The 17613-nt window shown below is 40.8% G+C and overlaps 2 protein-coding genes across 2 annotated transcripts; both read right to left on the reverse strand.

Moving 5' to 3' along the window:
• Nucleotides 1-1122: 1122 nt before the first annotated feature.
• On the reverse strand, nt 1123-2876 carry LOC126473619 (protein yellow-like). The gene is made up of 2 exons (XM_050100788.1): nt 2726-2876; nt 1123-1547 (listed from the first exon to the last, which is right to left on the reverse strand). The coding sequence occupies exons 1-2, from the start codon at nt 2873-2875 to the stop codon at nt 1227-1229; spliced, it is 471 nt and encodes a 156-aa protein (XP_049956745.1). The 5' UTR covers nt 2876; the 3' UTR covers nt 1123-1226.
• Nucleotides 2876-16782, reverse strand: LOC126474380 (protein yellow-like; the record flags this gene model as incomplete). Its single annotated transcript, XM_050101847.1, has 4 exons — nt 16485-16782; nt 14199-14398; nt 12598-12777; nt 2876-3043 (listed from the first exon to the last, which is right to left on the reverse strand). Coding segments are annotated over exons 1-4 (846 nt in total), but the record flags the coding sequence as incomplete, so codon positions are not given.
• Between the last annotated feature and the right edge of the window lie 831 nt (nt 16783-17613).

The raw sequence follows: 17613 nt of genomic DNA on the forward strand, positions 1-17613 counted from the left end.
ATGACTAGTAGTCGTATAGGGTACCATCCCCCACACACGGTACAGTTGCTTGATGGGTTTGTAGACACACTAGGACCTGAGTCGTGAGACATGATAAGCTACTTTCCTCTTCCTGAAGGCTGCCACAAAAAAGAAAAAAAAATCAGAGATGCTCTCACGGACAGTAGACTGTCATACACTTTCGCGAATTTTAAAATACCACGCACACATACGCTTGCAAATCTTGTCAAAGGAAATCAACCACAACTTGAAAAAAATGCAATAATACCAACAAATGCAACACAAAAAGAAATAACGTCATCATACTCGTCACTAACGCTGTTAGTTGATCACAGTACTGCATGCAACACGCAGCCACAAAAATATGTAACAATTTAAACAAAAACGCTACTGTATTATATTTTGTCAAAGCAAGTTTTAAATATCTGCTAATGTTACCCCCTATGAGTACTTCTTCTATGAAATAAAAGTGTAACGTTGCAGCGGCATTAGTTGAATCGAAGGAAAAGAAGATTACCTCTTTTCTTACGACTATTTCACAAGACATACATATAATGGCTTAGGGCAAACCGTACAGTCTGCACTACTGGAAATTCTAAAATGCTTTGTAACCTGACTGGTTCAACATCATATCGACATAAATCGTGTCGATGATCTATGACCAATGGAATTAACTAACTTCATTTCCTAGATGAGATACCAGCCATTCTTAATGCCCAGCTATTTTTCTTAGCACAAAAGGATCCCATTCGCTAAGACATCAGTTCAGATCCCCAGCCTGCCAATGACATTTTGATTTTCTGTAATTTCCCAAAGTTTCTTTATGCAAATAATGGGAAGGCCGTTACGAAAGAACACAGTTGATGTCGACAGGAATGGAACACCCTGCTTTGCTTCCTTTCTTTCTGATGGAAGAGAAGATATTAAAGTAAATGTCTATATGTTCCAGTTTTAAACTATCTGTGTTTCAGTGTAAATGTAGGGATTAATATTTAAATTGATGATTGTGCGTGATTTAATTTTCACTTTCTCTGTCACAAAACAATAAATTTTAATATGCGTTATTCTGCATCTTAAACCTGAAAAAATTAGATTCGACTTAAGTCTTTGCAGTCTCTGTATTTCATTCTTCTCAATATATCATACAATGGTAATTACATCCGATGGATCTTGCCGAGGCACCAAGTTCCTTCGAAATCACAAAACAAAATCTGTTACACATAGAACTAACATTCTATATTCTTGATGTCAATATACAAAATTTGGAAGTTGTCATCAGAGCAGTCGGTGGTATTTGATAGATAGGATGTTAATCGATCGCTCATTATATATAGTACTTGTTTTTCATGGTCTATGTTGATGCTGCTGACAAACTGTAGATTTTCATCGTCTTTAATGATCAGGCGAAAGTTCTTTTGGTCGTGAGGCTTGCTCGTATTCCAACAGTAGATGGCCAGTTCATCTAGCACAGGGAAGAATAGCAACTGTCCCTTCGGATCCACCGCTATTACTCCGCTCGGCCCAGATATTTCTCCTGGCAGATCAACCTGAAACACATACATCAGTCTTCTACCTGCACCATACATTACCGAATTTCTTAAGTAATAGCAAGCAACACTACTATTTGTGACATTTTTGGTTACGCCACATTTTCCACGATCGTAAAGAGTATTTTCTCAGATGTATGGCTCACTAGATGAACATTTCTTAAATAGACTCCAGTACATGCTGCAGGACAGTGAATGTCCCATACGAAAGCAATTAATTTCAGATGCACTTCAAGCGAACGAAAGAGGGTAAAAGATTTATCAGTGAAGATCAGCAACTTTGTGACATGGTATATTGATGATGCTGTTGAACTCATCGAAGTGCCGACGTTGGAGGCAGAAACATTTCGACAAAATATATACTTGATGCAACGAGTGGCAGTCCTTTAGTGCCTAGAACAGACAGGAATAGCGCGATAGTATCTGATTACAAGATTAGTGGTGAATATCTAGAATACACTCTTGCAGTATTACATAGATGACGCGAATAAAAGACAAATTTGTTGGAAAGGTTGCACGAAAATGCAGCGCTTTAGTGAAGGCAATCACATACAATACCCTACCGCGACAACATCTAGAGTAATGGTCCAGCTTTGTGAGCCGCTAGGATTTCAGCTTGAGAAAAAGACATCAAGCGAGAATTCAGAGACGCAATGATAGGATCGTAATAGTTTGTGAAGGTCTCATGGAAGTGTAACAGAAATACTGGGGAACTGAAAATGGGGATCCAGACAGAAAGACGAAAACCACCGTTATGTAAATTTAGAGAACCTCCAGCTGACGATGTTACTCATATTTGGGTATAAGACTTTTTTTTAAATGTTGCGAGTATCACCAAGGCACTCTCTTAGACAATGACAACTCCCACGGTCTCGCAAGTGAAATATGCTACAAGCTGAGCATGATACAAATCTGCTTAAACTCATATTGAGGCCATCGGAATAGCAATCAACCTACTCACATGCCTCCATCGGCAGCCGCTTGCAGGAAGAATGGTTCGATAAAACTGTACTCACAGACTAGAGTCAAGCCTCGTTGGCGAGAACCTTACAATCTGCCTCTAGCGGCAGCCGCTTGCAGGAGGAATAGTTCGATAAAACTGATAGAAAAATACAAGTATTCGCTGCGTGCGGAAGTACTCCACGTACCGTGTGACAGAGCTGAACATGTGACGTTACCTGCGTCTTGATGTCCAAAACATCCCCGTCGCATGCATCTCGGATGACCTGCTTGTCGACAACGCCCTGGATGTTGCTGGCGAACGCCTGAAAGTAGAGTTTGCCATCGCAGCTCTCATCGGCGGACACTCCATCGATGCCGTCCGGCATGTAGTAGGCTGGACCTCCCGCCTTAGTGAAGAAGAAGCCGGGCTTGGGGTAGAAGTACTGGCTCTGCAGGTGTTTGGTGGTCCCTGTGGTGAGGTCCGTCACCGACAGTACGTTGCCTCTGGTGTCAGAGCTGTAGGCCGTCAGGCAACCATCTGGGCACGCGTCCACCTGAACACAAACTCATGTCTGTGTATGTCCTTTAACACACTGCTCATCCTTGTTTTATGGAAAACATAGTGCTTAGGATAGAGAACTCTCTGTTGACTGGCATAACAGCTTGAAAAAAATAATAAAAAAGAACTGCAAATCCCTTTCAATAAAACAATGTGACTGCACCAGCAAACGTTTCAAAAAAAAAAAAAAGTATATCTGTCTTTCACTTGAATGTCGATGTGTAATCCAGACAGACTATTGGGGTCTGTGAATCCCAGTTCTGTCAACTACACCTCTACCCTCTTAACTACCCTGTCAATAAAGTATCTTCTTGTCCATATCGTTAACGTCGATATGCAGCAGGATTTTGGAGCATATGTTGTGTTCGAACATTATGAATTACCTCGAAGAAATCGATCTATTGACACACACTCAACATGAGTTTAGAAAACATCGTTCCTGTGAAACACAACTAGCTCTTTATTCACATGATGTGTTGAGTGCCATTGACAATGGATTTCAGATCGATTCCGTATTTCTAGATTTCCGGAAGGCTTTTGACACTGTACCACACAAGCTGCTCGTAGTGAAATTGCGTGCTTATGGAATACCGTCTCAGTTATGTGACTGGATTTGTGATTTCCTGAGAGAGAGGAATTGGCGTAAAGTTATCGAGTAAAACAAGTGATTTCTGGCGTTCCCCAAGGTAGTGTTATAGGCCCTTTGATGTTCCTTATCTAAATAAACGATTTTGGAGACAATCTGAGCAGCCACATTCGGTAGTTTGCATATGACGCTGTTGTTTATCGACTAATAAAGTCATCAGAAGATCAAAACAAACTACAAAACGATTTAGAAAAGATATCTGAATGATGCGAAAAGTGGCAGTTGACCCTAAATAACGAAACGTGTGGGGGTATCCACATGAGTGCTAAAAGGAACTCGTTAAACTTCAGTTACACGATAAATCAGTCTAATCTAAAAGCCGTAAATTCAACTAAATACGTAGGTATTACAATTACGAACAACTTAAATTGGAAGGAACACATAGAAAATTTGGGGGAAGGCTAACCAAAGACTGCGTTTTATTGGCAGGAAACTTAGAAAATGTAACAGACCTACTAAGGAGACTGCCTATACTATGCTTGTCCGTCCTCTTTTAGAATACTGCTGCGAGGTGTGGGATCCTTACCAGATAGGACTGACGGAGTACATCCAAAATGTTAAAAGAAAGGCAGTACGTTTTGTATTATGACGAAATATGGGAGAGAGTGTCGCAGAAATGATACAGGATTTGGGCTGGACATCATTAAAAGAAAGGCGTTTTTCGTTCGGACGGAATCTTCTCACGAAATTCCAATTACCAGTTTTCTCCTCAGAATGCGAAATTATTTTGTGGACCCTGGCCTACATAGGGAGGAACGATTGCCATGATAAAATAAGGGAAGTCAGAGCTCGTATAGGTGTTCATTCTTTCCGCGCGCTATACGAGATTGGAATAACAGAGAATTGTGAAGGTGGTTGGATAAACTCTGCCAGGCACTTAAATGTGATTTGCAGAAAAGCCATGTAGATGTAGATAAAAAAATAGTTAAAAGCATAACATGAAAAGGGGCTCAGTTGTATTACGGTTTATTCCAGTTTCAAAATTCTACTTGACCTGAGAACTGATTTCATGACGGCGGTAGTGTACAAATATTTCAGGTGACAGACACAGACAAAATTCTGAGGCAGCTCTTCCATGAAGAGCACGCAAGGTGGACTATGTTAGTGTGATTATAAGGGCAGATTTGTACTCGGCCAGTAATATGGGTAACCCTTGATAGTAATGCACCTATCAGCACTCACAATTGGTGACTCCTAGGACTGTAACATCGCTGCCTTTTGTTGACTTTGGGTGAATGCTGTTGAATTTTCGTGGCCTTAGGGAACACAAACCCCAGCTGCGATATACAGAATGTGTAAGAGAAACAAAATGAACCTCCCTTAGCCTGCTCCTCACCCCCCAACTTCACACCATATATTGACTTCTTGAGCATCAGAGTGGACTCCTGCCCCGCACATATAATCCTTTTATGTGCTCATAAGTGTTGTCAGTGTTTACCCTCTCATCTCAACAGTGAATTGGCAAACTGCGTACAATCTGATGAGTACAAAGTATAACAACCCAGATATCTAGATTCCCTAATGACATCTCTTTAGTAGCAAAAGATATAATAACAAATAGTTATTCTGACCTTGACGGGAGCTACTGACAACAAAGTATTAACACTATTAAAAGTTTGACTAACAGAAATACTATGTGACTAACAACGTTTATTACAAGGAAAGAACTAAATGAAAGACTATCAGATAATACGAAGCATGAAACTGTAAATAAAGAATTCAAAATATATGTCTTACGGAGATTAACACCCAGACAAGACAAAATGATCAGAGATGACATTTATCCAAGAAGAGAGTTGTAGCTACATCGAGCTGTAAGTTCGCTGCGACTACAATGTATAACTTCGATGGAGATGTTAATTCTCTCTCCTGTAGACGTTGCGATAACAGTACGCCTATTGACCGCTACTAGATTCTTTCAGTCCGATCTGGAGTTTTAAATCTTTTCCAGTATCGTCTTGACTCACTAGTCAGAATTCTGAACAGGTGTAAGATAACAGTTACCATTTAGCCAGACAACGGAACAGTTATTATACGTGAAGGAAAAATAAGTCGCGAGATACTTAATTCTGGGACTTAACCGTCGTGACCTGTGACAGTCACGAACATTGAAGTCTACAGCAGCATACCAACCCCCGACATAAACTCTACAAATAGCCTTGAGTAGTAAACTTCTACACAGGATCACGAAGAATTCACAGGTACGACGTTTGCTGATGCAAATAGCTTAAATTCCCTGAATGACGGATCGGCGTGTTTTCAAGTGCAATGGTTAAATAATTCTGAAGTTCAATAAACGTTAATGCTTGGTGTCGGCTATATTATTTAATGGAACATTACTGTATAACCATGAAATGATTATTTCTTGAGAGAACGCCGAAGTAAAAGGTGATTTAGTGACAGTATTAATAGGGAACGGTAAGTTTACATCGAAATACGACGCATTCTGTACGTTGTTTAGAGAATACCTTATCTCTGGATTTACGACGTAGGAGTTGTTGAATTAGCACCATAGCGACGCCTTAACGACGCTACGATACTTCACAAATCAACATCCTCACAAGACTATATTGTGGCATCGGCTTGAATGGTGCAACTTATAATTCGAGAAATCATATTATCTACTTTTGAACAGTCATTTGCAAACTGGGCATAGAGAACTACTGTTATCAAATTTCGCGTAAGCTTATAAGCCGGTCGCGAACACGCGAAGGATATTTGGTTTATTGTTTCAGGTAAAGGGAGTTGTTGCAGTACCGAGCGGTGCAGTCACTGTGTGTGGCAGTGAAGAAGACAGACATCCTTCGAACACCATTGCTTCAATTGTAAGCGAGGGCCGCTTATACATTCCGGCGTGCTGCTCCATCGATACGCGGATATCTGTTAAAGGGAGATAGTATCTGAAACTAGCCAAACAAAGCGAGGAGTTTGTTTCAACAGTTACAGATCGGAGTTGTCGCGATCGACGGACGTCGACCTGTGTCCACCAGACCTGAACACCCATCCCCATCGAGCCGACACACACACACAAACACGTGCGCACGCGCGCCGCAATAGTCACCAAGTGTTTATGACTTGAGGACATATACAAATCGGCTATAAATTTTGTAGAATGAAGGAAATCAGAAACAACCAAGAAGTGAGCAAGCATAAAGGAGCCACACTGCTGAGTTACGGTACTATCCCTAAAGCCGTAAGGAATAATACTCGTAAAGCTCCTTTTCGTATGCCAGCCACTAATCCAAAGTTACCGTATCCTATCACCGGATGCTGTAGGCTATCGAAACATCACAGACATGTGAGAGGGGATAAGGGAGACCTCTAATTCTACAACCTTACGTAGACAACGTTGCATCTGTGCTTGCTTGTCGGGTTCATTATAGTTTTTAACTGCATATCATTCGGAACTATGTGACGAAATTCCCATGGTTGCCATCACAGTCACGTCAGTTATGGAAGAATTGGACTGAGAAGCTGCTATATATATTTATTTGCTTCTTTATTTATTTATTTACGAGTACCCTTATTTCATTAGGGCCATCAGGACATCTCGTAATCTGACCAAGTTTTCACTTGTACAGTACCTGTTTAACATCATAGTTATCTAAAAGATAACATTTTCAATACGTCAAACAGTATTAAAAGGTTCGAGTACCCTTAATGACAATGTGAATAAAAAGTACTACGTATAAACTAATGATGTTATTGCTGACAGTTCTTCTGCTACTACTCCTGCCGCTGTCACAAGTAATGATAATACTAATAGTAATGACAACAATATCAATAATAATAGTAGCGAACATAAACATAGTTTATAAGTATACTATACAAACTTTTTTCTGATATAGCGAGTTCTGTGGAAAGGAACTCTAAGGAGACTACACTAGCTAAGGTTGGAATAAGGATATATAGAGAAGGTCCATGAACCATGGACCTTGCCGTTGGTGGGGAGGCTTGCGTGCCTCAGCCTTACAGATAGCCGTACTGTAGGTGCAACCACAACGGAGGGGTATCTTTTGAGAGGCCAGACAAACGTGTGGTTCCTGAAGAGGGGCAGCAGCCTTTTCAGTAGTTGCAAGGGCAACAGTCTGGATGATTGACTGATCTGGCCTTGTAACAATAACCAAAACGGCCTTGCTGTGCTGGTACTGCGAACGGCTGAAAGCAAGGGGAAACTACAGCCGTAATTTTTCCCGAGGGCATGCAGCTTTACTGTATGATTAAATGATGATGGCGTCCTCTTGGGTAAAGTATTCCGGAGGTAAAATAGTCCCCCATTCGGATCTCCGGGCGGGGACTACTCAAGAGGATGTCGTTATCAGGAGAAAGAAAACTGGCGTTCTACGGATCGGAGCGTGGAATGTCAGATCCCTTAATCGGACAGGTAGGTTAGAAAATTTAAAAAGGGAAATGGATAGGTTAAAGTTAGATATAGTGGGAATTAGTGAAGTTCGGTGGCAGGAGGAACAGGACTTCTGGTCAGGTGACTACAGGGTTATAAACACAAAATCAAATAGGGGTAAGGCAGGAGTAGGTTTAGTAATGAATAGGAAAATAGGAATGCGGGTAAGCTACTACAAACAGCATAGTGAACGCATTATTGTGGCCAAGATAGATACGAAGCCCACACCTACTACAGTAGTACAAGTTTATATGCCAACTAGCTCTGCAGATGACGAAGAAATTGAAGAAATGTATGATGAAATAAAAGAAATTATTCAGATAGTGAAGGGAGTCGAAAATTTAATAGTCATGGGTGACTGGAATTCGAGTGTAGGAAAAGGGAGAGAAGGAAACATAGTAGGTGAATATGGATTGGGGCTAAGAAATGAAAGAGGAAGCCGCCTGGTAGAATTTTGCACAGAGCACAGCATAATCATAGCTAACACTTGGTTTAAGAATCATGAAAGAAGGTTGTATACATGGAAGAAGCCTGGAGATACTAAAAGGTATCAGATAGATTATATAATGGTAAGACAGAGATTTAGGAACCAGGTTTTAAATTGTAAGACATTTCCAGGGGCAGATGTGAACTCCGACCACAATTTATTGGTTATGACCTGTAGATTAAAAATGAAGAAACTGCAAAAAGGTGGGAATTTAAGGAGATGGGACCTGGATAAACTGAAAGAACCAGAGGTTGTACAGAGTTTCAGGGACAGCATAAGGGAACAATTGACAGGAATGGGGGAAAGAAATACAGTAGAACAAGAATGGGTAGCTTTGAGGGATGAAGTAGTGAAGGCAGCAGAGGATCAAGTAGGTAAAAAGACGAGGGCTAGTAGAAATCCTTGGGTAACAGAAGAAATATTGAATTTAATTGATGAAAGGAGAAAATATAAAAATACAGTAAATGAAGCAGGCAAAAAGGAATACAAACGTCTCAAAAATGAGATCGACAGGAAGTGCAAAATGGCTAAGCAGGGATGGCTAGAGGACAAATGTAAGGATGTAGAGGCTTATCTCACTAGGGGTAAGATAGATACTGCCTACATGAAAATTAGAGAGACCTTTGGAGATAAGAGAACGACTTGTATGAATATCAAGAGCTCAGATGGAAACCCAGTTCTAAGCAAAGAAGGGAAGGCAGAAAGGTGGAAGGAGTATATAGAGGGTCTATAAAAGGGCAATGTGCTTGAGTACAATATTATGGAAATGGGAGGATGTAGATGAAGATGAAATGGGAGATACGATACTGCGTGAAGAGTTTGACAGAACTCTGAAAGACATAAGTCGAAACAAGGCCCCGGGAGTAGACAACATTCCATTGGAACTACTGACGGCCTTGGGAGAGCCTGTCCTGACAAAACTCTACCATCTGGTGAGCAAGATGTATGAGACAGGCGAAATACCCTCAGACTTCAAGAAGAATATAATAATTCCAATCCCAAAGAAAGCAGGTGTTGACAGATGTGAAAATTACCAAACAATCAGTTTAATAAGTCACAGCTGCAAAATACTAACACGAATTCTTTACAGACGAATGGAAAAACTAGTAGAAGCCGACCTCGGGGAAGATCAGTTTGGATTCCGTAGAAACACTGGAACACGTGAGGCAATACTGACCTTACGACTTATCTTAGAAGAAAGATTAAGGAAAGGCAAACCTACGTTTATAGCATTTGTAGACTTAGAGAAAGCTTCTGACAATGTTGACTGGAATACTCTCTTTCAAATTCTAAAGGTGGCAGGGTTACAATACAGGGAGCGAAAGGCTATTTACAATTTGTACAGAAACCAGATGGCAGTTATTAGAGTCGAGGGACATAAAAGGGAAGCAGTGGTTGGGAAGGGAGTGAGACAGGGTTGTTGTAACCTCTCCCCGATGTTATTCAATCTGTATATTGAGCAAGCAGTAAAGGAAACAAAAGAAAAATTCGGAGTAGGTATTAAAATCCATAGAGAAGAAATAAAAACTTTGAGGTTCGCCGATGTCATTGTAATTCTGTCAGAGACAGCAAAGGACTTGGAAGAGCAGTTGAATGGAATGGAGAGTGTCTTGAAAGGAGGATATAAGATGAACATCAACAAAAGCAAAACGAGGATAATGGAATGTAGTCAAATTAAGTCGGGTGATGCTGAGGGAATTAGATTAGGAAATGAGACACTTAAAGTAGTAAAGGAGTTTTGCTATTTAGGGAGCAAAATAACTGATGATGGTCGAAGTAGAGAGGATATAAAATGTAGACTGGCAATGACAAGGAAAGTGTTTCAGAAGAAGAGAAATTTGTTAACATCGAGTATAGATTTAAGTGTCAGGAAGTCATTTCTGAAAGTATGTGTATGGAGTGTAGCCATGTATGGAAGTGAAACATGGACGATAAATAGTTTAGACAAGAAGAGAATAGAAGCTTTTGAAATGTGGTGCTACAGAAGAATGCTGAAGATTAGATGGGTAGACCACATAACTAATGAGGAAGTATTGAATAGGATTGGGGAGAAGAGAAGTTTGTGGCACAACTTGACCAGAAGAAGGGATTGGTTGGTAGGACATGTTCGGAGGCATCAAGGGATCTCCAATTTAGTATTGGAGGGCAGCGTGGAGGGTAAAAATCGTAGAGGGAGACCAAGAGATGAATACACTAAGCAGATTCAGAAGGATGTAGGTTGCAGTAGGTACTAGGAGATGAAGAGGCTTGCACAGGATAGAGTAGCATGGAGAGCTGCATCAAACCAGTCTCAGGACCGAAGACCACAACAACAACAACAACAGAGAAGGTGCAGTGCAACGGGGACAATGATACTCATTATTGTTGCTTAGGAGAAACATGATTAAATGTCTTCTGAAGCTGGTGACGTTATTCAGATCTCTAAATAACGCAGGAGTTTATTCCAGAATTGCGTTCCTGCTACTGAAAAGAAATTGACAATGCGGCCGGACGATGTAGTGCGACAAAAAGGATTTTGCGCTGATGGGAACAGCTGTTTCTGCCATGTTCTTTAGATATCAGCATTAAGATGGAGGAGAAGTATGAGGGACAGTGTACGTTGATAAGACTGTAGACATGACAGAGGTTATGGAAATCTCTGCACTGGTCTACAGGCAGCCATGATAGAAGGGAAGAACTTTTTATATTTTTGTAGGGCTCGGAGAGATGTTGGTTGATATGTGTACCATTTAGGGTTAAAGACGCTAGGGGTTCGCGATATTTCCGGCGAATCAGTGTAGAAAGACCAACCAGTACCCTACTCGCTTTTTTTCCCTTTCTTCCTTTTTTTTAAAAATTGGTTCTGCTGTAATCTTATATTCTGCACCCATTTTGACAGTGCACACAGGTCGGTGTGGAGAACTCTTGCTAGCTTTCTTCAAGATTATTGGCTTTTTACTTAGATACAACTGTAGGTCATCAGCGTACGTGTGGTATTCGCAGTAGGAGAAAACGAAAAGAGTAAAGATCTAATACGGAACGCTGGGGGATGCCTGATACTACCTACCTCTATTGTGACTTTACGGTGGCGGACATAATGCTCTGCTGGCGAGACGTAATGTATGAGCGAAACAATTACACTGCAGTTTACCAGAAATTTATGCTGCTTAGTTTGGCAAGTAAAATATCGATTTCGACGATGTTACAGATTTTACTGACGTCTAAGAAGAACATGATAGACGCCTCTTGTACATCCGTGATAAGCTTCGTATCATCTCTTACATTTAATAAGGCAAATGATGTGCTGCAATGCTTGCGGCAACCTGGTTGGTACTCGTCTAGTTGGTTGATTGTAGTCAGGTAGTCTTTCAGCTGGCCGTGGACAGAAATGCCTTAGTGAGTCAACTACATAGTGGAAAGCCTCGGGGCGTATAAGGAATTACTGCTGAATTTATAAAATGTAGCTGCTTTTGTAATATCAGCACTACGTTTTTTTGTTGGGAAGAAGGGTACGAAGGGTACATTCCATAGTATGTGCGCGCTAGTAAAAAGAAATTAGCAACAGTCACAAATATATATGGAACTGTAAACACGTACCTAGAAAACAAAATAAGTTACCAGGCACGATTAAAATTTTGTAATATCGTGGCTGTCACTACTTTATTGAATGGGAATGAGGCATGAGTCAGTAAAAGGATGTACTAGAATGGTCGTAATTAAGAATAATGATATTAGAAATGAAATAATATCTTCTTATTAGGTGATGGAATGAACACATCAGCAGGATATGTAATTAAAGATTACATCTCTTAATCATTAGATACAAATCCAAAGGGAGAAGAAGTAGAGGAAATCCGTGGAATAAATGTGTTTTGGCAAGATGATATGTATAACGCTTGAAGTGGAGAAGAAGACTACTAGTCATCAAGTGGATATTATTAGCGTATAACAAAACCATCTTAGTTTTATAATAAATTCTCAGGCATGAAACGAAGATTATTTACAAATATATTCTCTTTTCGAATAAATACTTACCCACAAATAGGTGTACAATGCGTTGCAGGCTGTGTTCTGGATGACTATGGAGTTGATGACCTCATCAGTCCTCAGGTCGAAGATGACAATTTTTGGTGGACACACGTTTTTGGGACTCGTTGTCAGGTCCAAAGCACCGTTGTCGAGGGCGTATAGCGTATCATCATCAGCACATGTTTTCTGAAACAGATGGTAAGTGAAAGAACTCACAGCTTAAACTGTCGACGACAGAAGTCTATACGACAATCGTGGATTACTGCACTGAGGAAAAGATTACTCACTTTGCAACTTAGTATCGCGGTTCTTATCTGATAAGTCCATAAGGCCTATCCAGTTTCCTGCCTACAATTTAAGTAATGTAACAAAAATGACAGAAGAATGAGTGACGAGAAGAGTTTTTATAAGTTATTGACTGAAACTGGGACAGTAAATGAAAATGTCGTGTGACAGGGGCCTCCCGTCGGGTAGACCGTTCGCCGGGTGAAAGTCTTTAAATTTGACGTCACTGCGGCGACTTGCGGTCCATGGGGATGAAATGATGATGATTAGGACAACATAACACCCAGTCCCTGAGCGGAGAAAATCTCCGACCCAGGCGGGAACCGAACCCGGACCCTTAAGATTGACATAACTTCGTGCTAATCACTTCTTTTCTGTTTCTTTTCTGTTTTCTTTTTTTTTTTAGCTTTGATCTCATTTTATTCGATACTGTACGTTGCATTTGTTCAATGCGGATGTCCCAAGACACGCGTTCCAGTTCAGTCTTGAGCCGTTGACTCAGTTTTTTATTACAGGCGGCAGCTAATCCTCTGTCCGAACGCGCTGAGCAACCGTGCCGGCTTCCACACAGCTACCTGGGGCGGACACTGGGACAGTGAAAATGTCAGACACTTCTGAAAGGAATGTGAACCTCTGTTTACAATGAGAACTTCAAAACAAAATTCATATTAAAGTAAAATACAAACGAAAGCAAAGGCAAATCTAAGCAGAAGTTGAACTTTTGCAACACTAGAAGTTAAAATGTCGTAGAATATATTCAAGATCATACATGACAGCCGAAGCAGTGAAGGAATAACGAGTAAACTGGAATATCCTGAATACTACGTCACGGAGGGTAATGGTTATTACTTATTTATTTATTTTCACATCCTTTTTACTTAGTAAAGTTATGGCCCCGCATTTGACATGCAGGCACGTTACATTGGAGGTCATATGTCAATATGTATATAACTAGCGATGCATATAGTCTTATTATGAATAATAAAAGAAGTAACATAGCTACAAAATTATCATTATCAATGGAACATTTTCATTTAATAATACGAGAAAAGAGTTTTCCACACTGTAACGTTACATTAAAATGAACTGAACACTAACAACATGATAGGACAGAAGCACTAGAATCATTTATTCAGTACTAGTGCTTTATTCCGGAAAGAAAGAGAAATGATAAAAGTCAGACAGGAAAGATGATGAAAGTAGATCATAGAGAATGGAATAATAATGCAAAGAGAACGAGATCAGGATGAAACGCCAAGAAAATTTCAGCACACAGACTACTCGCGTACGGAGTACGAATGCACATGCCACGTGAGACTTACCGCAGTTCTGATGACGTCCACCAGCTGTGTGTTGCAGTCAGTGATGGAGTCCTCGGTGGTGTGGTGGATTTCCAGGCTGGGGTAGGGCTTCAGGCGCGGACACTGCTCTCCGTCATAGGGGATTGTGCTCAGCGTCACCGGGATGCCACGGCGGGCAAGAGGCGTCGTCACGAATATGCGGTTACGCTGGTGATCGTCCACTGCGACGCGACGAACATAGGCAGACCATATTGTGTTTTATAACCAGTTATCGAAATAAACATAGGATTCATTGCAAGTGCAACATGACCATAAGGGCATCATACGATACTGAATTCTTCCATAGCAGAGTACTAGCTAAAGTAAATCTGTCCTACTGCCTGCTTTTGATTCTCCTTTTATCTCTGATTCTAGGTTACGACTGTGGGCTGCTTTACTTCTGCGTACATGAATTAGACATAGTGTGTTAGCTTGAATCAATTTATACAGAAATGTTTACAAATAAATAAAGAATCATGTATTTCGAAACCAGAAATATACATATAAGCAACGAATGGTATTGTCCATATCACGGTAGTTTATAATAGAAGATATGTTTGCCATACCTGTGCATTTTTCCTACATATTTCGTCGGTGGTATTGTCTAATCTGATTATGTTACAATAAAAATAACAAGGAAGGCTGATCGAAATCTTTCACTTTGGATCATAATGATCCTGAATACATGTGAGAACAGGATCAAACCTGACTAATCTGTTCTATGACAATGATGTTAGTTTCACGCCGAAAATTATATCCTACGGAAGTATCCAGAGCAATACATTTGCAAACACGTAGTTCTTTCGTAAATGTTGGAGCTTCACAGACATTTCCAGCCGATAATGCATTATCCACTCTAACGCTAGGGAAGAAACCGTTTCAAGTTACTGTTACGATAACATTTCATGTAAGCTCTCTCGAGTTCCTCTGAGAATTAAAATCATAGCAGTGTAAATTTCGGTAGAAGTAGTTCCTACCATTATTCTTTTACCAGTATGACGAACTGTTCTTCGTCCATGACTTCCTTGCTGCATATCTTACACTACTACATCTTTATATTTAACCTTATATTCCTCAGTAGCCGGCCGCTGTGACCGAGCGGTTCTAGGTGCTTTAGTCCGGAACCGCGCTGCTGCTACGGTCGCAGGTTCGAATCCTGCCTCGGGCATGGATGTGTGTGATGTACTTTGGTTAGTTAAGTTTAAGTAGTTCTAAGTTCTAGGGGACTGATGACCTCAGATGTTAAGTCCCATAGTGCTCAGAGCGATTTGAACCATTTGAACCATTCCTCAGTAATCAATTGCACATCCTTTTTAGATACCACACCCTTTACAAATATAAACAGCTCGCAAGGTTGCCCCAAATAGGAGCCGAAATGTTGGCACTTTACCACAAATGAATCAATTTTTTTTTTTTGTCGTCTCGTTCCCTATGAGACCGATATGTGGAGAGGTGTGACACTTGCATTGACTACAGATTTATTACTGCTTTATGAATGTGGAAAAGTATTCAGGAGATAGCTTCTGTCTGCCTTCAAGCAAATTCCATATCAGGTTTTTCAACATTTTCTTTACGCTCTTCTGTGACTCAAACAAATCATCGTCCGTTCCAGAACCCCGTCGTTTTACTGGTCAATATCAGCTCATGGCTCTCTTTGGCATGAGCCCAACACACTAGAGGAACGTTCTAAGACGAGTCATACGAATGTTTTGTAAGGAATCTTCTATGCAGAGTGACTCCGTTTGTCGAATATCTGACCAAGGAACAGAAGTTTGGCACCTACTTTGTTTACAACTAAGTTTATGTGATCATCTAGTCTTACATCCCCACAAATTGTTACACAGGTATTTAAAAATTGTGACTGGTCCCAGTTGTGACTCACTGATATACTCAGCTACATACTTGCCGTATCTGTGTTTGCCATATATCATATTCTAAACAACGCACCTCTCATGATTGGGGCAGGAAACATAGTACTCATCCTCACTAGTAAATGGAAAATTTGCCGTCACTACCATTAGAGGTTCATTCTGTGCTTGTTCACATGAAGTGTAATCATACTGCTAAAAATAATTTGGCAGATCTGTGGTCACTTTGCGATATCCTTCTTCTTCTTCCGTTTTTCTACTACTGTTTGTAGAAAATAGAATGACGATATTACAGATTTAATGTCTTCTTGTGACCTACTTGAACATGAACAGGACAATGTGGTAACAAATACGTAATGATTAGAAATACGAGAATTGTGTTCCTGAATAGAATTCTTACTCGTAAAGTGATAGCCCCGGACCATCTTAGGGTCGTAGCGCCCAGTAGCTATCATTTCCTTCTCCAGTGTCCCATCGTCTCCGAAGTCGAATTTGATCTCTTTGATGTCCTTGATGGTGACCAGCAGTGACTCTTCGGAAGCGCCCTTGCTCCTCGCCACTGGGGACGCCTTGCCGGCCCTGTGAGACGCTCTGACTCGACCGCCGTGCCGCGTGGCGTGGCTTGGCTTGTGGTGAGCGCCACCAGCCGCGACCAGCAGCAGCACCAGCAACGCAAACGTCGACACGCGAGGCCTCATCTCGTACCTGTTCGGGCATTCTTTTTTAAATGTGATTCAGTATCATATCTAAATTAACTAACTGGAAACAAGGAATAAAGGCCTGTGTAGATGCGACATTAGTCTAGGAGTATGCGTAGAATATTTAGTGTTGTTTTCATGTCTGTGTGTTCATTATAGATCACATGAAACAGTCTTCACAAATAATCCTTCAACAAATACCAGTGACAGTTTACCGAGTAAATATATCGTCTTTTGTTTTCTGCTAAGTTACGGCGGGAAATGTGGCTTATTTTCTGACGTTTACAAGTTATTGTTAGCGTTTGTAGCTGTCAAACGATATCACCAACGTTGTTTTTATGGAACTATAATTTTCTCAAAAAATTACAAAGATCCTTCGAAGAAAACTCAGCATCATAACACTTGTGGGCCTTGATCAAACGGTAATAAGAGAATGGCACAGCAAACCACTGTCCCACTGTCAGGAGAAGAGGTGCCATTGCTGTACTTGATAAAAGCAAACACGTAGCTCCAATAAGTTCGTGTCTTTATTATTATGACACCCACATCATGCATTCAAAATTTCGATCTTTAGCACTAATATGTACTCCTTAGCGATTCCGGCAAAACAATAAGAGTCGTGGAGATTGGCCGCGCCGTTAGAGGCGCCATGTCACTGTTTGTACGGCCCCTCTCCCTCGGGCATGGGTGTGTGTCTTGTTCTTAGCATGGTAGCTTAAGTAGTGTGTATGACCACGGACCGATGACCTTAGCAGTTTGGTCCCTTAGGAATTCACACACTTGTGAACATTTCTCAAACAGTAGCACCTGTCACGTCACAGCATTTTCTGT

Source organism: Schistocerca serialis, chromosome 4 (genome assembly GCF_023864345.2).
Source record: "Schistocerca serialis cubense isolate TAMUIC-IGC-003099 chromosome 4, iqSchSeri2.2, whole genome shotgun sequence".
Classification (NCBI taxonomy): domain Eukaryota; kingdom Metazoa; phylum Arthropoda; class Insecta; order Orthoptera; family Acrididae; genus Schistocerca; species Schistocerca serialis.

What these genes read in the sequence shown, in the direction of transcription:
- LOC126473619 (XM_050100788.1), bottom strand. Translation starts at nt 2,875, where the DNA reads ATGCCGGACGGCATCGATGGAGTGTCCGCCGATGAGAGCTGCGATGGC. An exon ending in TTTTGGACATCAAGACGCAG is followed by an intron (nt 1,548 to 2,725) that starts GTAACGTCACAT and finishes TATGTGTTTCAG; the next exon opens with GTTGATCTGCCAGGAGAAAT.